Source organism: Salmo trutta, chromosome 5, assembly GCF_901001165.1.
Source record: "Salmo trutta chromosome 5, fSalTru1.1, whole genome shotgun sequence".
Taxonomy (NCBI): Eukaryota; Metazoa; Chordata; class Actinopteri; order Salmoniformes; family Salmonidae; genus Salmo; species Salmo trutta.
Genome location: NC_042961.1, coordinates 53998841 through 54025894, shown reverse-complemented (window position 1 = coordinate 54025894; position 27054 = coordinate 53998841). Strand labels below are relative to the sequence as shown.

Here is a 27054-nt window from a genome sequence, read left to right as displayed (position 1 = left end):
TGAAATTGTCTTTGCTTGCTGGCTGAACCAGTCTCGAATCAATCCATATGAAATGAAAGGCAGGGATGCTAACAACGCCGGTTCAAACATACAACGCTGAGTACTCCCTCTTGCTAGGTAGTTATAGTGTGATGAAGTTCTAACTAATGTACAAATGCGTTTTCATGATATCTGTTCTGCTGTGATTAGTGCGGCGAGTTCTACAGCACATCCTGACTGCTCTCTGTGATGTCATCACGGTGGCCAAAGTAACGAGGCACCGTGACAGCTGGCAAAGTCAGATACATGCTGATTTCTGAGAGCAATCCTAGAACTTCGGTGCCTTACAACTTCATCAACAAGCTGGCAATCTAGCTTTCGTATGGCAATTCAAAGAAGCTTGCATTAAGTTGCTAACTGGAGGATGGTTTGGTTTGCCGTAGTACTTAACAGTGCGTTATAGCTAAGGAGAGCAGAGTGATTTTCAGAATTAGGAACTAATGTTAGGGGGATGTGCCAAATCTCAAATTTTAGAGATGAGTTTCACATCCTACAAGAGATTGGTTAAGGGACGAGCGTTGTGTAGGAGTGACGCGATCTGACATAAGACAATGTCAACACAGAATTAACTTTCAAGTATCTAGGCCTGCTCTTAAAGTTTATCCATCTGTAGAATGGGGGGACTGACTCTGACCCTGCTGCTGCTGTGTCTGTCTGGGACTCTCAGTGAAGATGCTGGAGAAGACAACCTGAATGACATCATGGTACGGATTCAGCCTGAACAGGGTCACAACATAGAGAATGAATACAAGACTCACAACCAGCAGGTAGAGACTGCAGCCACTACAACAACCCAATCAGGATGTGAGCCTACCATCCACACTGTGATGAGAGAACTGGGGGCAATGGAGGAGAGACTGGGAGCAACCGTTAGGTCATTGGAAGACATGAGAAACAGGCTGGAAGCCAGTGAGAGCCAAGTTAGGTCGTTAAACGCCACAGTGAATGAACTGAAAAAATTCAATGAAAATAGAGTATGATGTATGGTTCACTGAGAGGCATTAATGCAGTCATTGAGTAACTTAAAAGTGTTCCAATTGTTTATTTGTTTTAGTGTGTTATAAGTGTACTTAAAGTAATTTTGATCCAATTTGTGTTATGTTGTTGTGCCAATGAAGTTGTGTTAACGTAAACTGAACAGTAATTATTGTAAACAGTAAAACTAATGTTGTCATGTCAACTTAAATCCTAGACAGGCCCCAGGTGGCATTCTCAGCTACTTTAGGAATTTCTGGAACCATTGGACCTGTCAGCAATGAAATCACTCTGGTCTTCCAGCGTGTTCTATCAAACGTTGGAAATGCCTACAATCCAACCACAGGTATTTCCCTCAATGTCAAAACAATGTATTCACATTTTTTTACACGCAAAGCTCATGCTTAAGTTAGTTAGTATGCTGTGTGTAGCTATTACTGTACGTTACATATTCTTATACACTAAATTAACAATAATGCTGAATCATTTCTGTTTTTCCTCTGATTGTAAGCATCTTTACAGCACCAGTGAGAGGACTCTACCATTTCACCTTCACAGCTTTTGACTGGGGAGGGAGTACAATGACAGGGGCAAGCTTACGTAGTAATGGTCTCTGTGTATGATGAGAAAGAAAGGGGCTCCTCTGCGTCGTCATGCAATAGCGCCACCTTCCAGCTACAAGTGGGAGAGCAGGTGTATGTTGCTCTCTGGAGACATGGACGTCGGATATCTGACGATGGAAATCACTACTCCTCATTTAACGGTTTCCTGCTCTTTCCCATATGAGGAAAAGATGATGAAATATGCTAGAAATGTTCAATATGTTTTTCTGGTCAATTACATACATCTTACAGTTTTGACAGAGTATAGTAAGTGTGCGCTTGTAGAAATGCAAGAGGGACATCCTGTATTTGTTCTCATTAGATATAATAATTGAGATTTTTATAAAACAAAGAATACATTTCATTGTATTTTATTGAAACAAATAGTCAGGATTTCTGTACATGTAACTGCGCACAGGTTGCCTTTAATTGAGATGACTCTGCAGAGTGGTCACTAGCTAGCTCAGCCAAAAAGGAAATGTAAACCTTATCCTAACCTTAACCACACTGCTAAACCTAATGCTTAACCCTAACCTTCAAATTTTGACTTTGCAGCTGAACCATCTAGCGAAACCGCTCACTGTCGCCCAGTTCTGCCTCCAGGGAAAGACTCATTACAATAAATGTCAACGTGCTAACTCCACAAAAATATATTCTCATTCACAGTACAGCTTTCTGACATTTAGTATAGTAGTCAAAAAGACACAAATAAATCTCCCTTAAATATATTCAATGTCTTCAAACATTTTTTTTTTTACCACAGAACGCATGCAATGTGACAATCATTATGATACATAGATATAGTGATGAGAATGATTATGACAGCTGATTATAATTATAGAAGTGAGAATCATACTCAAAAACAATAAAGGCATTTAAATGCCTTCATGCATGTAAAACAAAAATACGTATAAATGTTTCCGAATGGTTTCTAATTCATTATAAAGGCCCACTATCATATGAAGGTGATGAGGTACTCTGGGTACGCTTGGTCGTCGTGGAAGATGACAAACATGCTGGGTCTCTGCAGGTTGTCCACTAGACTGTCATAGCGGTCAGCGGAATCTGTGGGGGAGCGACGAGGGGTGAACCTCATGGTGGGGTCACCCAGGGTATAGCGCCCGGTCAGGACACGTGCAACGTACATACGCCTGTGCCCAGAAGCATCAGGAGGGGTATATCTGGGATTGGCTGAATAGCTTGCGTTCACAGCAAAATACACACCCACTCCATGTGCTGTAACTAAAAGAAGAGGACAGAGTGGAGGAAATGGACGAAGCGGAGAGAATGAATTAATAAAAATTAAAGTAAGTAAAAGTAGAAAAAAGTAAATGATGGCAATGGAATAGCGTGTAATAGCATGTATAGCATTGTACTAGCATGCTACTAGCATGTAATAGCCCTTACTATTAGCATAGCTCCTGTCGAATCCATTACTTTCAATGGCGTCACAGGTTGTTGCTGCCGTCCCGTGGTAGAGTTTCTTTACCCCTACCTCCGCTGCTCCGTTCTTGGCCCGGATGCGCTGCTCACACAATGTGTTCGCCTGCCACAGAAATACATTCTGCACACGCTCGATCTGAAAAAGAGACGTTTCAAGAACAAACCAACACCTTAAAAACACAGCTACAGTATTGGTATTTACACTGAACAAAAATATAAAAACACATCAATTTCAAAGATTTTACTGAGTTAAAGTTCATATGACAAAATCAAATAAATGAATAAGGCCCTAATCTATGGATTTCACATGACTGGGAATACAGATATGCATCTGTTGGTCACAGATATCTTTAAAAAAAAAAGGTTGGGTGTGGATCAGAAAACCAGTTTCTGGGATCTTTTATTTCAGCTCATGAACCATGGGACCAACACTTTACATGTTGCGTTTATATTTTTGTTCAGTGTACTATACAGTACTGTACGACAGTATAGTTATTTTAATTTTCTATACTATCAGATACAGTATAATCATAATAAGCAGCTGGTTGTGTGTCAGGTTGTGGCGTGTCAGGTTGGTCTGTTACTTTGTGGATGGTGACTTGTGTTGCCATGGTGCTTTGGAATCCCTGTGCCACAGCCTGGTACTCTGACGAGGTAGGCAAGAGCAGCACTCTCTTCAGCGTTTCACCAGCGGCCATATCATCCCAGTACGATGGCAATTCTAAAAACACAGGACTGTAAGCGGAGTTTACGGCATGAACAGGAATATCAGAGGATGTTTAAAATGTTAGACGGGTTTTAAAGATAATAGTGAAATCAATAGTGGCTAGGGGTCATCAGGCTGATGACATAATGGATTGAAGGGTTAGTGTTAACTGCAAATCAACGTCTGACTGTAAAGTCGCTCTGGATAAAAGCATCCGATATCTGACCAAAATATAACATAATAAAACTGTCAGAAATTCTAAAACTGACAATAAAACAAATCAGTCCGTACTTGCACTCTCCTCTCGCTTCATATTATAGGTGCAACCGGTTCTCCAGTCAGTGGCCATGTTGTTCTTCAGGTTCACCCTTACTTTGCTCAAATCTGGGACATCCAGCTCTGCTGAGACATCTCCTCTTCGGTGTGCTTGCTCCAGATGGTAGTTGTCATGCATCCCCAGCTCCTCCCAAACGTCACCATGCCTGCACATAGACCACTGGACACTGAGGGCCATTAGTGCCTCATTTCTCTCTTGCAGCTCCCTACGGAGGGCGCCATTGAGCGCATTGTCCAGCACCTCGCGCACGCTCAGAACGTCCTCCTTCAGGCCTTGGAGAACATAAAACCCCTCTCCAGCCCCAGCTTCCACCCCTCCTGCCCTCTGAACTCTACCCTGCTCCAGGCTCACTCCCAGGACCTTGGCATTCTTCTGCACGGCCTGCAGCTCTACCTCTCCCAGCATGCACAGGTCCTCTCCCTTCACATCTCTCTGAGTCAGCTGGTTCTGCAAGATGGCCTCCAGCTCCCGCCTGGCCCCCCTGATGGCGTCCGCCCCACGCCCCACCACGCTCAGCACCACCGGCGGCGGTCTCCAGGGGGTGATGGTGAGGCCTGGAAGGGCATGAGGAGGGGGAAGGGAGCCATGCGACGGGGAGGAAAAGCCAATCCTCAGTTTCTTCTTCAGTATCTGTTGGGCTCTCTCTGAGAAGACAAAGAGAGGAGAGTTAAAGCCACATTTTATAACTAGGATCCAAAGTTTTGCCTGTCATCAAAGCATCACCAGGTAAAACTCTGGGCCCAAGTTATATCTACATACCCAAGAATATAAAGATCATTTGTACATACACAAGTATACACACAAACCTTTCAGTGTTGGGATTGGAGCGATAGCTCCCAGTCGGCTCTCCAGCTCTGACCTGCAAAGAAACAAAAACATAAATAAAATGTCCTGTCCAAAGCTTAACATCCAGACATCATAACTAAAACTCATAAATAACCTCTGATTAGATAACAAAACTCATTCTATAAGTGAAGCAAACTACAAACAAACTTACCATACCATTTAAACCAGGGTTGCCCAACCCTGTTCCTGGAGAGCAACCCTCTTAAGTGTTTCACTCCAACCCCAGTTGTAACTAACCTGATTCAGCTTATCAACCAGCTAATTATTATAATCAGGTGTGCTACATAAGGGTTCCGTCCTGAGCAGTATAAGGGGTTATTTGTTATTGTAGTTTGGTCATGACGTGGCAGGGGTGTTTGTGTTTTGTGTTGTCGGGGTTTTTGGGTTGTGTTCTATGTTTTGTATTTCTATGTTCTATTTTCTATTTTTTCTGTTTCTATGTCTAATTTATTGTTTTGACCTTCAATTGGAGGCAGCTGTTCCTCGTTGCCTCTAATTGAAGGTCCTATTTAGTAGGGGTGTTTTTCATGGGGTTTTTGTGGGTAGTTCTTTGTATAGCCTAGTAGCCTTACAGGACTGTTTCGTCGTTGTTTTTGTATACGTGTTTATTTTTGTTTTCCTTCTCCAATAAAAAAGAAGATGAGTATACATATTCCCGCTGCGTTTTGGTCCAATCCCTACGACACCCGTGACAGAATTACCCACCACAAACGGACAAGCAGCGGGCCCAGGAGGAGCAAGGATCCTGGGCCAGGGAAAGAAGGGAGGAGGTGATGGCATCCTGGTCGCTGGAGGTATTAGAGGCAAGGATAGACTGGACATGGGAACAACTACTGGACCATTGTAACAGCCTGCCTGGGAAGCAGCTGGAGGTGGAGAGGCAGCCCCAATAATTTTTTGGGGGGGGCACAAGGGAAGATTGGCTAGGTCAGGCGGTAGACCTAAGCCAACTCCACGTGCTTATTATGGGGAGCGTGTGGAGAGGAGAGCGCCGGTGTATGCGGAAGTGCGCACAATCTCGCCCATGCGCACGCACAGTCCGGTGCGAGCGATCCCAGCCCCTCGCAAGTGCCGTGCTAGAGTGGGCATCCAGCCTGGAAGGAGGATGCCTGCGCAGCACATCTGGCCACCAGTGCGCCTCCTAGGCCCAGGCTACCCTACGCCTGCTCTACGCACGGCAGCCATCAGGCCTCTGCACAGCCCAGTTCGCCCTGTGCCAGCACTCCGCTCGTGCAGGACTACTATTACCATCCAGCCAGGATGGGTTGTGCAGGCAGTGCGCTCCAGACCTCCAGTGCCTACTCATGGCCCGGTGTATCCAGTTCCTGCTCCTCGCACTAGCCCTGCGTGTCTCTAATCTGGCGCCTCCAAAGCCAGCACCACGCACCAGGCCTCCAGTGCGTCAGCCCAATCCAGTACGTCCTGTTCCCGCTCCTCGCACTAGCCTTGGGGTGCGTGTCTCCAGTCTGGTACCTCCAGTACCAGCCCCACGCACCAGGCCTCCAGTGCGTCAGCCTAGTCCAGCTCGTCCTGCTCCTGCTCCTCGCACTAGCCCTGTGGTGCGTGTCCCTAGTCTGGCGCCTCCTAAGCCAGCCCCACGCATCAGGCCTTCAGTGCGCAGTCCCTGTCCAGAGCGTCCGGCGACAGTGCCCCGTCTAGAGATGGCCCACAGTTCGGAGCCTGCAGAGACACGGCCCTCCAGTCCGGAACCGGAGCAGCCAGAGTCGGCCCTCCAGTCCGGCGCAGCCAGAGTCGGCCCTCCAGTCCGGCGCAGCCAGAGTCGGCCCTCCAGTCCGGCGCAGCCAGAGTCGGCCCTCCAGTCCGGCGCAGCCAGAGTCGGCCCTCCAGTCCGGCGCAGCCAGAGTCGGCCCTCCAGTCCGGAGCTCCCAGAGTCGCCCTCCAGTCCGGAGCTCCCAGCGACGCGCATCAGCCCGAGGTCTTCAGCGATGCGCCATAGCCCAGAGACTTCGGGAGGGGTAAAATATATTAAGCATTTAGCGGGGGTGGACAGGTTAGGTTGGGGAGTAAGGCCGGAGCCTGAGCCACCTCCGTAGTAGGAGGTTGGGGAGGGGGGTGTAGCACAAGAACCGTCGGTGACGATGGCCACCCTCCCTTCCCTCCCTTTAGTTAGGATTATTTTTTGAACCGACAAGGGAAAGTGGCTAGCGCGAGGGCTGACAGTGGTCATATGAACGTGTTTGGACTGCAGCCTAGCTCTTCAGGAACAGGGTTGGACAAGCCCCTGATTTAAACCAAGACACATAAGAGACCCCACCATTTCAGACAATTAAAATGGAGACTGACTTGAATGCCTGGAAGACGGGTCTCTGCAGCATGACAATGCGGATGACAGAGAGGATGCTAGGGGACAAATCCCTCACACTTGACGCCATGCCGTCCAACATGGCCTTACACACAGAGCCAGAGTCTGCTCGAGCAGCACCTGGACAGGAAATAAGTGTTTTTTAATGTCTAGAATATCATCTAACCAGTATATTACAGAATATAGATTCTGCTGTCACTAATGAACTTGTTCATCAGTATTTGTTTTGACATTAACTAAATTGTGTCCTTTCGGAATTTAAGACTAACAACTGCGCACAATAAAAATATTGAACACAAATTGGTATGGCAGAGGGTTGATACAAGAGCAAATTAAGGGAGTCGGTATTGAATCACACAAAACGAGACATACTGTACATACCAGTGTTGACTGCAGGGAAGGCTGCAGAGCGGTAGCCCTTTCTCTCACACTGTTTCAGTATCTTCCCGCAGACCTTGCTGATCCTCTGTGTGTCGCAGTTAAAGCTGACGTGAACGATCTCCTTGCAGCCCAGTGCACCGGGCCCTGTGGTGCACATCAAGTCTCCTGGCACACCCACTGATGGAGAGAAGAAGAAAGAAAGATATGGAGGCTGCTGAGTGGAGGACAGCTCATAATAACGGCTGGAATGGAGTCAATGGAATGGTTTCAACCACATGGAAACCATATCTTTGATGTGTTTGATGCTATTCCATTGACTCCATTCCAGACATTGTTATGAGCCATCCTCCCCTCAGCAGCCTCCACTGGTAGGCACTTAGTGTTAAATTATAGACATATGAGTGACAGTGGAGGCTGGTAGGAGGGGCTACAGGAGGATGGGCTCATTGTAATGGCTGGAATTGAATCAAGGGAACGGAGTCGAACATGTGGTTTCCATATGTTTGATGTGTTTGACTGAGTTCCATTTATTCCATTCCAGCCATTACAATGAGCCCGTCCTCCTATAGCTCCTCCCACCAGCCTCCATTAATAAGTGAAGAATAAGCTGATAAAGCGATCTGTGAAGTAATTCTTCAATGTCTCTACGTCTTAGTGGAAAAAGATTTAATGATTATTTTCTAACTTGTGTGAATAGATTGCTCTGAGAGTTTGTGATTGTGTTAATAGGATTGTGTATGGAAACGCTGTAAAACCAACCTTGTGCTAACTCTGCTTGGACTGTGGAACCTGCAGCAGTCAGAATAGCTTTGGAGACACCTAGAGGAAGATAAGGGAACGTGAGGGGACACATAGAACAGAACAAACAAACAAACAAACAAACACACACATACACACACAGTGATGACTAATCAAAAGCACATTGGAGGACAATGATAACTAGTGCTACCTGAATGGTTGGCTGAGAAGTCTGTGGTGTTGACGATGACATCAGTGGTCTCACGGATGATGTCGCCAAAGACCAGCTGTAGCTTGACACTGCCCAGCGTGGCAGAGACCTTGTCCTGAGTGGTTGAGACGTGGCGATAGAAGGAGGCTGAGCAAGAGTGAGAGAGCGAGAGAGAGATTGACAAACAAACAAAACAAAGGCAGAGAGACAGAGACAAAGAGACAGAGAGACAGAGAGATTAACAAACAATTGACAAACAAACAAACCTTAACCTAGGCAAAGTTTTCTCATGCATTGTTGATTTCAATTTGGCATGAGGGTCTGCTATACAAATTGATGGAAAGAGGTGTTGGGGGAGAAACATACAACATTATAAAATCCATGTACACAAAGAACTGCGCAGTTAAAATTGGCAAAAAACACAGATTTCTTTCCACAGGGTGGTTGGGTGAGACAGGGACGCAACTTAAGCCCCATCATCTTCAAAATATATATCAACGAATTGGCGAGGGCACAAGAACAATCTGCAGCACCCGGCCTCACCCTACAGTACTAGAATCTGAAGTCAATTGTCTACTGTTTGCTGATGATCTGGTGCTTCTGTCCCCAACCAAGGAGGGCCTACAACAGCACCTAGATCTTCTGCACAGATTCCATCAGACCTGAGGCCCTGACAGTAAATCTCAGTAAGACAAAAATAATGGTGTTCCAAAAAAGGCCAGGACCAAAAATACAAATTCCATCTGGACACAGTTGCCCTAGAGCACACAAAAAAACGATACATATCTTGGCCTAAACATCAGCGCCACAGGTAACCTCCACAAAGCTGTGAACGAGCTGAGAGACAAGGCAAGAAGGGCCTTCTATGCCATCAAAAGAAACATAAAAGTCAACATACCAATTAGGATCTGGCTAAAAATACTTATCAGTTATAGAACCCATTGCCCTTTATGGCTGTGAGGTCTGGGCCCCGCTCACCAACCAATAATTCACAAAATGGGACAAATACTAAATTGAGACTCTGCATGCAGAATTCTGCAAAAATATCCTCCATGTACAGTGGTTACTCCTTTAAAAGTTGCGTCATACTGCGGCACACCCTGCGTGCTGCTGCAGCATTCTGTGGCACGTCATTTAATTCTCAGCCATTTCTTCTCTTACTGCAAATTATTGGTAGTTTTACCACCAGAGGGCATCTTTGAGAAGCATTTGATAGTATTCCGTATTGGCATTACCAGAGAATTTTAAAGCTTTTTTGTAATAACATAGTGTCACGGTTGTCGTAGGGTAAAGACCAAGGCGCAGCGGGTTGCGTGCTCATCATTATTTATTTATAAGTGAACACGAAAAACAATAAACAAGGAACGACAGTTTCGCAGGCTATACACAGCAGTGCAAAAACAATCTCCCACAGAGGGACAGGTGGAAAACAGGCTCCCTAAGTATGACTCTCAATCAGAAACAACGATGTACAGCTGTTCCTGATTGAGAGCCACACCAGGCCAACAAAGAAATACACAACATAGAAACCCTAGAATACAAAACAAGAACATAAACCAAAAACCCCGGAACACATAAATCCAACACCCCTCTACATACACACACACCCCGAACCATATAAAACAAATACCCCTCTACCTAAATACATAGCCCAAACCACATGAAACAAACACCCCCTGCCACGTCCTGACCAAACTATAATAACAACTAACCCCTATTACTGGTCAGGACGTGACACATAGTATATGGGATTGATTTTAAGAAATTTGGCTTAATTAAATTTGATGAATGTTATGGTGTTTCCATTCAGAGAAAAATTGTCTGTTTGTAAATTCAGACCGTTTCGCTCTCGGAGCGCACACTGGACATTCGGGCCGAGGAGTAGGGTTGATTTGAGCTTTCTGGCCTTACAACAACAGTCAAGAACCCAAGCTAAAGTTGGCTAGCTACTTCCAGACACAAATGAGACCACTGACCATTTTACTAACCCTAGCAGAGCTGGTAAGGCAGTTTCATGTTAACCAGAGTGTTGGTGACTGTAAATGTGCTGCTGGAAACAATTTAATTGCGCTTTTTTTCTGACCACGGCCATATTCCACAGGTGTTGAGCGCTTGTAAAGTAATTATTCTGCGCTCTGGTACACTCAGACTTAGAGTGCTCTGAAATCATAGTTGGCTGGACACATGACATTTTTAACAATGTTCTTTTCTGATAAAAAACTAGTTAATTGCATCCGCCGTGAAGCCCAGTTTCATAATATGACCATATTTCCCAGCTGCTTGCCGTCGTTTTGAAGTAATCGCGAAAAAACATTTTAGTGCATTTAATGCATCAAAGCGGACACCTCCGAAGATGGCATCTCAGGGAAGCAGCACTGGGCTGTATTTACGTATCCTAAAAATGACACCTGCTGCTTTAGATTGAACGGTCATATCTCAGTTATTGTTTTCATATCTATAAACAATAAGCTGTTTTCTTTACTTTCAGAGAGCGAGCTGACCAAGGGGTTGAAAATGTAGATATTGCCAGATGTTCACTGTCCGAGGAACAGGCCGTGGAAGCTTTATTACTGGCAAAAGTGTCCATATCCAGAGGTAATTAAACTGTTCTGTGTTCTTTTCTCCATCTCTGCCTATCTTGTTGTACATGGAACCTGTCTCACATGCATTAATTAAAAAATCCTTAAGATGTCAGCTGCTAATTTTCAGATTTACACCACAAAAACACAGCCATTTTCACTGGACTATCTGTTGCTGCCAAGTCATGATTTCCCTGGGGGTTAGCCTTGCAATAACCAAGTGGTGGTTAGCCCTCTATATTAAATGTTTCAGGTACACTCCGATAGGTGTCTGCGTCACATACAGTATCTTCTATTGACATTATCTTCTATTGTTTGTCCTCATGTGTCAGTTTTTCAGCATAAAGTACTCTGTAGCCACTTAGTGTGGACACCAGGTGAGACCACACACACACAATGAGTCTCTCTCTCCTTCACTTCATACATCTCCCCCTTCTCCCTAAATGCTCTAGGTTATATCAGCTGTTTTGGTGAACCCCTCCCGCATCTGAACTGGCTGACACAGAGGGCACAGCATGATCATAGGTGAGATGTCACTTGGTCGGGTCAACAGGAAGTATTATTAAAGAGATGCTTTAACATTTAAATAAGTCAGAGATCTAGTAGTCCCAGAGTTAATGATCCAAGGTCAGTTTTGCAATTCACCTCCTGATAATTATGATGACTGACCGTGTTAGAAGAAAAATAAACAAGGCTTAGTCATGCTCTCTCTCTATCCATCTGTCTCTCGTCTGCAGGTATGTTTTGATGTGAGAGAGGAAGCCAGTCCCGTCATCGCCACCTCACCCGCTCTTAAGATAACCTTCGGGCCAACTGGGGGCCCAAGGCTGGTTAGGAGACACCGCAATTGTGCTGAACTGAGAGAATATTAGGGTAGCACTGTAATTCATGAATCATATGCTGACTGCCGCTGTTCTTACCTCTTTCCCTTTCTGTCTTCTACACCTCTCTCCCCACCTCGTCTTTCTTCCTCGTTTTATAATGCACACCATAAGTGCATTGAAGTACAGATTGAACTTGTATTTATAATATAATATTACAATTATCATAATTATAATGCTTTTATGTAGTTATAACACCTGGATAATGAACTTCTTTCAAGAAAACGTTTCAAATTCTCCACAGGTTGAAATTAAGTATTTCATTGAAATACTATCCTGTGTCCCCAGATTAATGCAGATGAAGGGAGTTAGATATGCATAGTTCTTTTCTGTATATATGAATTACAAATCAATCATGTTTTTAGTCTATTTCATAGTTACAGTGTGTAATCATTGATGTCCCAGGAGCAGGAGTGGTAAACACTGTTTACATTTACATTTACGTCATTTAGCAGACGCTCTTATCCAGAGCGACTTACAAATTGGGTGTTGAACTGAGTGCACAACTGTTGAAGTGTATAATTGTAATACATACATGCAGACACAGCATCATTCAAATAATGGAGTTTCATATGGCTGAAAAAGAATGTCTCAGAGATTTATACCTGAACCGCACCTTTATTTGCCAAGGAAGAGTACATGATCAGTGAATATATTCAATGTACAGGCTACAATGTTGGAATCTCATGCGTGGTGATAACTACAGTACATGTACAGTTGAAGTCAGAAGTTTACAGACACTTAGGTTGGAGTCATTAAAACTCTTTTTTTTCAACCACTCCACAAATTTCTTGTTAACAAACTATAGTTTTGGCAAGTCGGTTAGGACATCTACTTTGTGCATGACACAAGTAATTTATCCAACAATTGTTCAATGACAGGTTATTTCACTTATAATTCACTGTATCACAATTCCAGTGGGTCAGAAGTTTACATACACTAAGTTGACTGTGCCTTTAAACAGCTTGGAAAATTCCAGAAAATGATGTCATGACTTTAGAAGCTTCTGAAAAACGAGTTTTAATGACTCCAACCTAAGTGTATGTAAACTTCCGACTTCAACTGTAGGTCTGTAACAGTTTGTTTCTAGAGTGTCTCGCTCTTTGAAGAGGGGGATGAAAGTAGCAGCTTTCCAATCTTTAGGGATTTCAGACGATACGAAAGAGAGTTTGAACAAGCTAGTAATAGGGGTTGCTAGTAATAGAGGGTCCAGATTGTCTAGCCCAGCTGATTTGTAGGGGTCCAGATTTTGCATCTCTTTCAGAACATCAGCTATCTGGATTTGGGTGAAGGAGAAATGGGGGGGCTTGGGCAAATTGCTTTGGGGGGTGCAGAGATTTTGGCCAGGGTAGGGTTAGCCAGGTGAAAAGCACGGCTAGCCATAGAAAAATGCTTATTGGAATTCTCGATTATCATGGATTTATCGGTGGTGACAGTGTTTCCGAGCCTCAGTGGAGTGGGCAGCTGGGAGGAGGTGCTCTTATTCTCCAGGGACTTTACAGTGTCCCAAAACTTTTTGGAATTAGTGCTACGGGATTCAAATTTCTGTTTGAAAAAGCTAGCCTTTGCTTTCCTAACTGACTGTGAAAATTGGTTCCTGACTTCCCTGAAAAGCTGCATATCGCAGGGGCTATTCAATGCTAATGCAGTACGCCACAGAATGTTTTTGTGCTGGTCAAGGGCAGTCAAGTCAGGTGTGAACCAGGGGCCATATCTGTTCTTAGTTCAACTTTTAAAGAACAACCAGGAATCCTCTACTGACGGGAGGAGCTCAATATCCTTCCAGGATACCCGGGCCAGGTCGATTAGAAAGGCCTGCTCGCTGAAGTATTTTAGGGGGCGTTTAACAGTGATGAGGGGTGGTCGTTTGACCACAGACCCATTACAGACGCAGGCAATGAGGCAATGATCGCTGAGATCCTGGTTGAAGACAGCAGAGGTGTATTTGTAAATATGACAGGTAGAGGTCGATTATGATTTTTCAACGCCGATACCGATACCGATTATTAGTGGACCAAAAACCGGTACCGATTAATCGGACGATTTTATTATTATAATTTTTTTTGTAATAATGACAATTACAACAATACTGAATGAACACTTATTTTAACTTAATATAATACATCAATAAAATCAATTTAGCCTCAAATAAATAATGAAACATGTTCAATTTGGTTTAAATAATGCAAAACAAAGTGTTGGAGAAGAAAGTAAAAGTGCAATATGTGCAATGTAAGAAAGCTAATGTTTAAGTGCCTTGCTCAGAACATGGGAACATATGAAAGCTGGTGGTTCCTTTTAACATGAGTCTTCAATATTCCCAGGTAAGAAGTTTTAGGTTGTAGTTATTATAGGAATTATAGGACTATTTCTCTCTATACGATTTGTATTTCATATACCTTTGACTATTGGATGTTCTTATCGGCACTTTAGTATTGCCAGTGTAACAGTATAGCTTCCGTCCCTCTCCTCGCTACTACCTGGGCTCGAACCAGGAACACATCGACAACAGCCACCCTCGAAGCAGCGTTACCCATGTAGAGGAAGGGGAACAACTACTCCAAGTCTCAGAGCGAGTGACGTTTGAAACGCTATTAGCGCTCACCCCGCTAACTAGCTAGCCATTTCACATGGGTTACACCAGCCTAATCTCTGGGTTTGATAGGCTTGAAGGGGTGGGTATAATTTGTGGAACGTTCCAACAGGAATCTGTTCCAAAAAACGTAAAGTAAAAGGTTGCCAACCAACAATGCACACAAAGTAGCAACGCATACAAACCTAGCTAATTAGCTGCCGAATAGGCATCAACTCCCCACGTAGCTTATTCTTAATGTTTGTCCATAGGCAACCAGAGTGAGGACATACATTTTTCGGAATAAACGTGATGAGTGAAAAACGCAATGAAATAGACCACTCCCTACCCGGTATCTTATTCTGCCGCTATACAGCTTTGTATGCGTTGTTTTTTGGCAACCTTGTTATTTACGAAGTTTTTGGAATAGATTCCTGTTGGAACGTTCAATGTTATGTCATAATTACGTAAAATTCTGGCAAATATGCAACGAGCCAGGCGGCCCAAACTGTTGCATATACGCTGACTGCGTGCAATGAACACTAGAGATGTGACACAATTTCATGTTAGCAGGTAATATTAACTAAATATGCAGGCATTGATTTTAAAGAAAGGCATTGATGTTTATGGTTAGGTACATTGGTGCAACGACAGTACTTTTTTCGCAAATGCGCTTGTTAAATCAACACCCGTTTGTTGAAGTAGGCAGTGATTCAATGAGAAATAAACAGGCACCGCATCGATTATATGCAACGCAGGACACGTTAGATAAACTAGTAATATAATCAACCATGTGTAGTTAACTAGTGATTATGTTAAGATTGATAGTTTTTTATAAGATAAGTTTAATGCTAGCTAGCAACTTACCTTGGCTTCTTGCTTCCCTCGCATAACAGGTAGTCAGCCTGCCATCAGGCTCCTCGTGGAGTGCAATGTAAGGCAGGTGGTTAGAGCGTTGGACTAGTAACCGAAGGTTGCAAAAACTAATCCCCCCTGAACAAGGCAGTTAACCCCCGTTCCTAGGCCGTTATTGAAAATAAGAATATGTTCTTAATCTGACTTGCCTAGTTAAATAAAGGTGTAAAAAAAAAAATAATAATAATAATTATAATAAAAAAGTTGAAAAAATATATATATAAAAAAAGATTAAAAAAATCAATCAATCGGCAAATCGGTGGCCAAAAATACCGATTACCGATTGTTATGAAAACTTGAAATCGGCCCTAATTAATGACAGGAATAGTTTCCTTAACTTACTCTGATCTGGAGAAGCATCCATTACAAAACCTCTGACATGCAAAGCACTCTGGGACGTCTGGAAAGCCTGGAAGTAAAACAGAATACAACCACAGGTCAAGGGCAACCAGTGATGAACTGTGTTAAACAGTAACTTGAGTTTTTATTTTGCATGAAACATCCATTGAAGTCAAGAGAAGCGCCCTTCTTTAAAAGTCTCTTCTCACCTTGGTAGAATCTCTGTCATTGGGATGAATGACAATGCGGACAAGGAAGGGGGTTCTGCTCGCTCGATTCTGTTCATACCTACGGACCTCTTCTAGCAGAACCTGCGTTACCACGTTGTGAGGAAACTGGAGAACCACACCAGTTCCAACTACAGGGAAGGCAACAGAACAGAATCCCCGGATCTCACAACAGGCTAGAACTCTCCTCACACCGTGCCTCAGAGCCTGAGAGAGGACCAGAGGTGCTGGGTTAATGGTGGTTCAAAGGTCACAACTGCCAAGTGAAGACACACACACATGCACACACGGACACATACGAGGGGACACACCTGTACTGCTGGTCCGTGGAGGTTGTTGTCCCAGTGTGCACAGCTGAGGAAGAAGACACGGCCAGAGCTGAGACCAGACAGTCCCTCCACCAGGACGTTGTCACCAGGTGCAGTCCGTCCCCCTAATTCCCTCCAAAATCCTGTCATCAGCCCTGGTCCAGCTGCATCCAACAAGACATTACCCACTCGGGAGGAGAGAGGGTCCCTACCAACCATGGGTGACACCAGGGCATCCACCTTCAGAGAGAGAGAGACAGTCAGACAGACAGACAAAGAAACAGACAGAGGGACAGACAGAGGGACAGAGAGACAGACAGAGAGGGGGGAGAGATAAAGAAATTAAGTAAAAGGGTAAGAGAAAAAGGAAGACAAAGTGTAAAAGAGAAAGGGAACATTGAGTCAGTATGAAGCCAACCTAATTCACAGAATGTTGTTGAATCAAGGCTGTGGCCATGTCAGTGTGTCTCTCTCTTACCTCCTGCTTCTCTATGGTTCCCTGGATGATCTCCACCTGGACACAGACCTCTGGAGCAGCTGTTCCCCTGGCGGAGGCAGCAGTGGTGTCTCTCTGAGGAGCATGTGTAGTGGTAGTGGTGGTGCTGGACTCTACCTCCCACCCAGAAAACTCCCTCTTCCCCTGTAACAGCCTATCACAGGCCTCCTGCATGGCTCTCACTGCCTCTCCACTCACATCAATCAGGGTGACCTTGGTAAGGATGCGCTGTTCCCTCCCAAAGTCCCTCACTGCAGAGACTATGGCCTCAGAGCACACCTTCAGAGGAACGCCAAATATCCCCGAGCTGATGCAGGGCATGGCCAGGGTCTGGAATTTCAGGGTCTCTGCCAGATTCAGGGCTGCCTTTACTGTCTTCTCCAGCAGAGGATGCTCATTCTCACCTACGCTGCCACCTACTGGTCCCACTGCGTGTAGCAGCATCTTACAAGGCAACTTCCCTCCTGTAGTCTCTACCACCGTACCTGTGGGTACTCTCCCTATCTGCCTAACCAGATCTCTGCTGGCCTGCTGTACCTCAGGCCCCCCCGCACGGCTTAGAGCTGCAGCCACGCCACCAGCGTGATCCAGGTCCTCATTGGCTGCGTTCACCAGCGCATCCGCCCGTTCCTTGGTGATGTCACCTTGACGCACCACTACCTGCAACCCCCGCTGGAGGCGATAGCTGGTGGCTATGACCATCTCCTCCAGTCTTGGTCCGGCGCTAGCTTCGCCGACAACACCACTGTGGTTGTGCAGCTGGATGAGGCAGTGTTGAGAGCGACCCACCACTCCCAGGTACTCCCTTCCCAGGCCCTGGAAGTAGCGTAGCGCCCCCGGCTGGTCTATGGTCACAGTCTGGTGGACCAAGGAGGCCAGAGCGGGACCCAACCTGTCCCTAACCTGGGCCACCCGGACAGAGGGTCCACAGAGCACCACAGTGGGTTGGATGGATGAGGCTAAGGGGTAGAGGGTCACCCCAGTGTGTTCCACACCGATCCTCTCCAGAATTTCTGGTAGGTGGTCAGCAATCTCCGGGTAAGGGAGACACACTGTCTCCTCCACACTGGACTGGTCTATCAGAAAGGCCCCGATCTTCTCCCTCAGCTCCTGAACCTCCTTCATGTGGCCCAGCAACTGCACTCTACACCCAGGACCATACCTGGCCACCACCCTGCGTCTGCTCTGGTTCATCTCCTTGACCTTCTTCTCAAGCTTGGATTTCAGTTCAGATGGCTGGGAGCCACAGTTGGGCACATCGATCTTCTCCTCCCCAAACTCCCCCAGCAGATCCTTCTCAGCCTGGTCCAGTTTCCCAGAGGAGAGGGAGAACAGACGGAGCTCTGTATCCCCCAACTCTACCTCCACATGGAGTCCCAACCCCAGCAGACTGCTCAGGTTCCCAGGCCTCCCATACTCCTCCCTCAGGAAGGATAGAAGGTGGGGGGACACCTCAGGCACCACCCGCTCCAGCACCAGAGAGATCTTATTTGTAACTAACTGTCTGGCTGTCCGGACTTCACTTGCTGAACCCTCCAGCACCAGCTGAGCTGAGTCACTGCACGTCACCCTCACCCCTGGAACAGCCTCACCTAGATCCTTCTCTATTACTTTCCCTAGAAGACGGAGTTTGGACTGTCCCAGACGACAGGTGGTGCTGATCTTCTCCTGCTTCACGGAGCTCAGACCCTGAGACTGGAAGGCCTCCAGCTCCTTCAGCTTGGCCTGGACCTCGGGCCCCTCCCCAACCACCACCGCAAACCCTTCCCCTGCCTCGCAGTAAACCCTCACATCCTCCGAACCCAGGGTACTGCTCTGCAGCAGAGTCTGGAGCTTACGTGGGTCTACCTCATAGTGGCATTTGTACTGCTCCTGGAGCTGTTTGAACAGTCTCTCTGCCTGTGCCTTCCATGGTCCCACCACAACCCCATCTCCACATGACCCAGCTTGGCTTGAATCTCTGACCACTGCCCTCCCATCCTCTGGGTAGAGGTGGACAGAGCAGCCCAGAGAGGACAGCTGCTGTTGCAGGTGTCTTCCAGCCCCAGGGCTCTCCTTCAGGTATCGCAGGAGGTAGGAGTCTAGAGGGAGTTCATGCTCTAGGCCACCGGGTGGCGATGTCTGGACAGGGAGGGAGGGATGGAATGGGAGGAACTGGTGACTCTAGAGTCAGAGAAAAAAGGTGGGGAATTCCACTGTTAATGATTCTTATGTTTGGCTTTATCTACGTTTATCATTGTAGGTCGACCATACAGTTGCGTCTGGATTATCTGATAAATCTAGTAGCTGGTTTGGCATTTGTCCATTTTGTTAGTTTAGTACAGATTTTTTTCGTTAGAATTTATTTTAATGTAATTTCATGTTATGGAACATAAAAGTCTTATCTAACAGGTTATGTGACTCTGCATGTACTGTATAGGTGTGTCTGTATAGTCTGGCATCACCTCCTGACTGCTGACTGGGGAGGTTGTTGTGGGTGGAGGCTCCAGGCTGCCTCTCAGAGTGAGGGAGAGAGGTCCTCCAGGCATCTCCAACACATGATGAGCCTTCTGAAGTACCCTACCCTGGACTGGAAGAGTTACAGAAGGATGAGTTGTTGTTGTACTTGTTGTTGTTATATTAGTAGTAGTGGTAAAAAAAATAACAACTAAAAGCACCAACAAATGTTTATCTTAAAAGCACCAAATGGGGTCATTTTTTTACCCCAAATTGGTAATGATTGCATAGAGACACTGTCTGTCAAGCAGTAACACGTTTTAATTAATTAACCTTTTGTAACACATGCATATTTTCTTTTACATTTTCACACATACGTTTTTGTATGTTTTTAACAGTTATTTTTATAAATGTAATCAATAGAAACTTATGAAAAATGTTTGACTATTCATTCAAAGTGTTGTGTTTCTGTTACGTCTACTCCCACTCCCCCTCTCCAGCACTCAACTGCGTCAGTCTACTAACCACAGGTCCTGGCAACCCACCTTTACACACACCTGGCAACCATTATTACGGAAACATGCATCTCATTATGAGCCACACCTGGACTTCATTATTCCCTTTATATCACACTCTTGTTGTCAGTCATCAGGTATTGTTGTTTGTGTTTCCATGTCAGACACTTTTCATTTTTTGTTATCGATCCATGTTTGTTGTTATTAAACTCACTAACTGCACCTGCTTCCTGACTCCTGGCATCTATGTTACAGAATACTACCTCCACAAATGGAAGCAGCAGTTAATCAAGACATCTCCCAGATGGTCGGTGAACAGGGACACCTACAGTCGTGGCCAAAAGTTGAGAATGACACAAATATTAATTTTCACAAAGTTTGCTGCTTCAGTGTCTTTAGATATTTTTGTCAGATGTTACTATGGAATACTGAAGTATAATTACAAACATTTCATAAGTGTCAAAGGCTTTTATTGACAATTACATGAAGTTGATGCAAAGAGTCAATATTTGCGGTGTTGACCCTTCTTTTTCAAGACCTCTGCAATCCGCCCTGGCATGCTATCAATTAACTTCTGGGCCACATCCTAACTGATGGCAGCCCATTCTTGCATAATCAATGCTTGGAGTTTGTCAGAATTTGTGAGTTTTTGTTTGTCCACCCGCTTCTTGAGGATTGACTACAAGTTCTCAATGGGATTAAGGTCTGGGGAGTTTCCTGGCCATGGACCCAAAATATCGATGTTTTGTTCCCCGAACCACTTAGTTATCACTTTTGCCTTATGGCAAGGTGCTCCATCATGCTGGAAAAGGCATTGTTCATCACCAAACTGTTCCTGGATGGTTGGGAGAAGTTGCTCTCGAAGGATGTGCTGGTACCATTCTTTATTCATGGCTGTGATCTTAGGCAAAATTGTGAGTGAGCCCACTCCCTTGGCTGAGAAGCAACCCCACACATGAATGGTCTCAGGATGCTTTACTGTTGGCATGACACAGGACTGATGGTAGCGCTCACCTTGTCTTCTCCGGACAAGCTTTTTTCCGGATGCCCCAAACAATCGGAATGGGGATTCATCAGAGAAAATGACTTTACCCCAGTCCTCAGCAGTCCAATCCCTGTACCTTTTGCAGAATATCAGTCTGTCCCTGATGTTTTTCCTGGAGAGAAGTGGCTTCTTTGCTGCCCTTCTTGACACCAGGCCAGCCTCCAAAAGTCTTCGCTTCACTGTGCGTGCAGATGCACTCACACCTACCTGCTGCCATTCCTGAGCAAGCTTTGAACTGGTGGTGCCACGATCCCGCAGCTGAATCAACTTTCGGAGACGGTCCTGGCGCTTGCTGGGCTTTCTTGGGCGTCCTGAAGCCTTCTTTTGTGGCAGGGCTGAAATGCAGTGGAAATGTTTTTGGGGGATTCAGTTCATTGCATGGCAAAGAGGGACTTTGCAATTAATTGCAATTCATATGATCACTCTTCATAACATTCTGGAGTATATGCAAATTGCCATCATACAAACTGAGGAAGCAGACTTTGTGAAAATTAATATTTGTCATTCTCAAAACTTTTGGCCACGACTGTACTTTGTCAACACCTCAACCAGCTGGCTCATTTGGGAACGGCTATGGATGAGGTCCTCTTCAACGAGTCAACATTACTCAAGGGGCATCATGTCCAAACAGTGGAGGATTCTCTACCACAAGTCGACCCAGTGAGCCAGTACCCCAGCCCATCCAGCTGTCTGTCCTGTTCAGCAATGCCAGATTGTCCTTCCCAGACAAATGTGACGAGACTCCATTGAAATGCCGTGGCTTCCTACTCCAGTTCTCCCTCTATTTCGCTCATCAGATGGGAGCTCCCACCACCGAGAGGTCCAAGGTTGCCACGGTTATCTCTCTGCTGACCAGACGAGCGTTGGAGTGGGCCACGGCCATCTGGGAGAGAGGAGAGGATAAGCTGGGTTCTGGGTTCCTATGAGGGATTCATGGCTCTGTTCAGGGTGGTCTTCGACCAGACACATGAGGGTAGAGAGGGGGGTGAGCGCCTACTCCAACTACGTCAGGATGGCCAGACCGCGGAAGAGTAGGCGCTCACCTTTCACACAGTGGCAGCATCCATCGGCTGGAATGAGCCGGCGCTCCGCAACCTCTTCAGAAAAGGATTGCGGGAAGAGGTAAAGAAGGAGTTGGCGCGCTGAGATGACAACCTATCCTTGGACCCCCTCATCACGATGGTCCTCCGTCTGGATAACCTGCTTCGTGAGCGTCGAAACCCGCATCGCCTCTCTCCTTCCTCCGTTGATCATTCTGAGTCAGAGCCTGAACCCATGGAGGTGGGGGCCACACGCCTCTCCGTGGCTGAGCGATGCCTTCGTAGACAGCTGGGGCTCTGTCCTTGTTGCAGACAGGAGGGGCACCAGCTTCAATGGTGTCCGGTACATTCTACCTGGAGATCCACAAGAACAGAGGGACAGCCACATGATCCATCCTCATCACTTTCCCCCAAACTCATTATGTCAACTCTTGTTCCGTATGTGCCCAATCCAAATCCCCCCGGGAACGCTCCAGCAGGGAAACTCCTTCCTGTACCTCAGCGTCCCTGGTCTCATCTGTCCATTGACTTTGTGACTGATCTCCCCTCTTCTGATGGTTTTACCACCATGTTGGTGATAGTGAACAGATTCTCTAAATCATGCCGTTTCATCCTTCTCTCTTGTCGCCATAATGCTCTCCAGGTCGCTGAGGCACTGTTTCAGCAGTTCTTCCGGCACTATGGCCTTACAGAGGATATCGTCTCAGATCGTGGCCCCCAATTCACATCACGTGTATGGAAGGCTTTCATGGAGAAGCTGGGGGTCACGGTCAACCTCACTTCCGGGTACCAGCGTCAGTCTAACGGGCAGATGAACCAGGAGCTGGGGAGGTTAATGAGGAGCCACTGCCAGGACCGGCAGGGGGAGTGGGCCCGATACCTTCCTTGGGCTGAATACACCCAGAATTCACTGCAACACTCCTCCACCGGGCTGAATCCATTCCAGTGTGTTCTGGGTTATCAGCCAGCCCTGGCTCCATGGACTCCGAGCCAGACCGAAGCTCCTGTGGTAAACCAGTGGTTCAGGCACGCAGAAGATGTATGGAACGATGCTAACGTGAGACTCCAGCTCGCTGTCAGAAAGAGCAGGCAGATGCCCACTGCAGTGAGGCTACCGTGGTCCATCCTGGTGATTGTGTCTGGCTCTCCGCCAGGACCCTCCAGCTCCACCTGGCCTGTAAAGAGCCGAGTCCCTGGTTTGTGGGGCCGTTCAAGGTCCTCCAAGGGTCAACAATGTAATTTACAGATTACAACTCCCCACTAACTTCCGGATCTCACCATCTTTTCATGTTTCCCTCCTCAGGCTGGTGGTTCCTGTTCCTTTGGCTGATGCCACCCCCACCTCCCCTGGACATTGAGGGAAGCCCTGCCTATGTCGTCAGATCCCTCCTGGCTCCCAACATCATGGGGGTCGGCTCCAGTACCTGGTGGACTGGGAGGGGTACCCTCCAGAGGAGTGGTGTTGGGTTCCAGTGGACGACATTCTAGATCCCAACATCATCCGAGAGCTCCACCTTTGCTTCCAGACCGGGCTGCTCCTCTCCCTCGGGGCTGTAATCCTGGCCGCCGCCGTCATCCTGCAGCTGGAGCCGCGTGTTGGGGGGGGGACTGTCACATCTACTCCTGCTCCCCCTCTCCGGCACTCGACATCGTTGGTCTACTAATCACCAGTCCTGGCAACGCACACCTGCATCTCATCAGTCACACCTGGACTTCATTACTCCCTTGATTACTTACCCTTTATATAGCACTCTTGTCATTAGGTAGTATTGTTTGTTTCCATGTCAGATGCTTCTCGTTTTGTTATCACTCATTGTTATTAAACTCACTAACTGCACCTGCTTCCTACATCTAAATTACAGTTTCTGTGATACTCAGAGGCTAGGTAAATGGTCATTGAGCTAATCTGAAGTACCGGTACACCCTAAATTGGGGGTTATAGGCTATATGGGTGGTGGTGCCATCAGACTTTTTAACTTAGTTCCAAATGTATCTGAAATATGAAACTCAACTTGGTACAGAGAAATGAACTAGAATCAAAATATTTTTGTGGTTATTTTTGAGTGACGCTACCATGCCCCCCCAGGGGTCAAATCTGGAGTGGGTCAATATCTATATATTTTCAGGGTACATACTGTATATCTACTTCTGTGCCAAATTTGGTGCTTTTATCAGAAAGTGAACTGAGTCTACATTTTCAGCTTTGCTGCACACCACTAGTATACAAAATATACATTTTTCATGCCACCATATTAACACAGACATTGTGGCAAATGGTGCGTTTTTTCTTTTTTCAGTAACTAGTTTCTTGACAAATTTTCAAAGAATAACAAAAGGGTTTAAAAAATGACCCCTTTTTTTACCCCTTGGGGTCAAACTTGACCCCTGTTGGTGCTTTAAGGGATACTAATAAACCATAATATTTAAACTATTTATTCAGCCTCTTGCATGCATTCAATTGTTTTGACAACACATCCCATTTATTTTTTGCAATAGACCTATCGAATCCCATGAACTATATACAGTGTGTATATATAACTAAAAAAATGAAGGTGATAGCGCAACAGCTTCCTTAAACGGGTTGTTCACCCAAATTACAAAATGACACATTGGTTTCCCTAGCCTGTAAGCAGTCTATGGTCAAGGCATGACAGAAATCCATGCTTTGGTTTAGTTTCACTGGCACTGTTTCCACTTGCCGCGAAACCCGACACTGAATTGCATCTAATTCTACGTTGGGCAAAAATTTGTGTTACCGCTGTTGGTCCTTTCAACAGTAGGAATGCGAGACAATATTTCCACAGGAAAGTAAAATTAAATCACTTTATCAAAGTGCTGGTAGTGTTTCTATCACCTGAAGCAGGAACAGAACCATGTAAACAGGTGCACAAGCTCTGCAAGTATGCATGGCATGCATGTATTTTCATCTCGTGCGCATGTTTCGGGGGATAGAAGTCTGAATGCACTGCCAGCGCTTTGAAGTTTATTTAATTATACTGGCATTTTTCCTCAAAACAAAGGTTGTAAAAGTATGCTAGACATTTATAGAATCAAACATACTTCGTTTGATGATTCTGTGACAAAGGGTGAATTAGTTATTGATTTATACAGCTAAAACATTTTATTTGAAAGATTTTATGTATTTCCATCAAATCAAAACTGGATTTTTTTATTCAAAACAAAGGTTGTAAAAGTATGCTAGACTTTTATAGAATAAACCATATCTATTTTAATGTTTCTGTGACAATCAATTAATTACTTATTGACTTTTACAACTTGAAATTGATTTTGGCGAATATCTGTTGAATGTCTGATGAATGTCTGTTTAATGTCTGTTGAATGTCATAATGTGTGACTATAAAACCAACTGGTTAATATCGGTCCCATGACTTGAATGGGATTTGTGCCACAAATATTAAACATTGTGGAAACAGTGCCAGGAAAACTAAACCAAAGCATGGATTGCGGTCATACCTTGTCCATAGACTGCTTACCGGGTATGGAAACCAGTATGTACATTTGTAATTTGGGTGAACTATACGTTATGATATGACAGAGATAATGGGGATGGGGTGAGCAGGGTGTGTTATGTTTACGCATGTAGCCAATTTAAATGTGAAAGTGAAACTGTTCCAGAATTATCCACAGGAAAAGATTTTAAGATACATTTTTACGTTTCACATTTAGTTCCAAGTACAGTTCAAATACTAATTTCAACATTTTCATACCTGCTTGGTCAATAAATGCGATCTTGTAAACGTTGTCACCAACTTTGTCTACCGGTCCGCAGTCTCCACCACCAGATTTACGGCGAACCTGAAAGTACTTTTCTATCTTCTCTTTCTGTGCTGGATCCAGACTGTTAACCTCGAAGAAAACGGGGTATTTGTAAACTTCCATATTGTAACTTAAAGTAGCCTATTCGCTTTCTTATAATAGCTACTGTACATGGGCTCAAATCAGTTTCATTCGAACACCACAACCCTTTACCGATCATCAGGCCTACTGTCATTTTTTTTGAACTTGCCAATCAATGTAGGCTGAAGCGAGCACTTCTCTCGCAAAAGGAACACACCTTTTTGTATTCTACTTGGCAACATAGACCTGGGCACGTTCAAGTGGATCAGTTTTGTCAAGTGTTCACAGCCTTTCAAAGTGTGTTGCATTATGGGGATAAAAATGGTCAGACTTGCGCCTAATGTGGACTGCATGAACTTTTAAAAAATCCTGTGATCATAGGTAATGTAGTTTTGACTACAGTCGGCTGCAAGTTTCTTCAGTTGCACTTTACCGGCCATCACCTGCATTGTGGGAGGCTCTATTGTTAACCAATTATTAGGGTGTTTTTGTTTGACCCACGCAAACGTGACCAAAAACATGACTTAAACAGGAAACAACTATGCCACTATTCATGTATTTAGTGGATATACTATCACAGCATATTGGATGACTCATTTATATTCCATTCACCCAGCTCCATGTATCATCAATAGGTTTAGACTACTAGATGATAGTCACATTTTCCCTATAGCCATCATGAGGTTGCTACAACCTAGCCTACAAATGAATGTAGGTGCATATGTGGAGAGACAAATTGGAGTAATCAAGGTGATAGACAGTTGCCTGCACCGAGCTGATCAAGGATGTAATCATTAGTCCAAACAGTTGAAAAACGTTATGTTTTGCAAAGAAAACAAGAGTTTCTATTGGACAAATTCAGGCAGGTCGATCCCCGTTTTGTTTCCTTCCGTTTAAGAAACGTTTTTCAACAGAATCGACGGAATGAATACACTCCTGAACACCTGCACACACAGTCCACTTGCATAGCAGCGGCAGCCACATACAAACAGCCTCATCACTTTGTTTGTTGTATAATTCCTTCTACGCACATATGATTTCAGTTTGTGAGGGTGCGATTTGGGGGTCAACATTATAAAGCAAAGCTCAGATCATGTTGATCTGAGCTTTGCTGTTGGAAAACTACATTTGTGTCCGACTTTTGGCTGTCACAGATGCACCTCCCCTGACTTCACTCCTCGACGCTCTTCTTCTTCTTCTTTGGTATTATGGCTGTCCGCAAACAAATGTTGTAGGTGCATG

At 45.3% G+C, this 27054-nt stretch overlaps 2 protein-coding genes across 2 annotated transcripts in view; both read right to left on the bottom strand.

The window, feature by feature from the left end:
- LOC115194974 (uncharacterized) overlaps positions 1-27054 on the bottom strand; it is a 389153-nt gene that overhangs the window by 70617 nt on the left and 291482 nt on the right. The gene's annotated exons all lie outside the window — the stretch shown is intronic.
- LOC115194513 (protein mono-ADP-ribosyltransferase PARP14-like) lies at positions 1972-26040 on the bottom strand. The gene is made up of 15 exons (XM_029754255.1): positions 25683-26040; positions 19363-19487; positions 16901-19081; positions 16426-16662; positions 16097-16321; positions 15891-15957; positions 8602-8748; positions 8412-8471; positions 7653-7829; positions 7253-7391; positions 4909-4961; positions 4057-4746; positions 3644-3780; positions 3024-3195; positions 1972-2858 (listed from the first exon to the last, which is right to left on the bottom strand). Exons 1-15 carry the CDS (start codon positions 25852-25854, stop codon positions 2572-2574), a joined length of 4869 nt encoding a protein of 1622 aa, XP_029610115.1. The 5' UTR covers positions 25855-26040; the 3' UTR covers positions 1972-2571.

Bases quoted from the DNA above. Each gene is read 5' to 3' on its own strand.
- LOC115194513 (XM_029754255.1), bottom strand. From the start codon at position 25,854: ATGGAAGTTTACAAATACCCCGTTTTCTTCGAGGTTAACAGTCTGGAT. The intron at 7,830-8,411 runs GTTGGTTTTACA...TCTCTCCATCAG, and splicing joins CCAAGCAGAGTTAGCACAAG to TGGGTGTGCCAGGAGACTTG. The intron at 4,962-7,252 runs GTCAGTCTCCAT...GTTTCTTTGCAG, and splicing joins CCCGTCTTCCAGGCATTCAA to GTCAGAGCTGGAGAGCCGAC.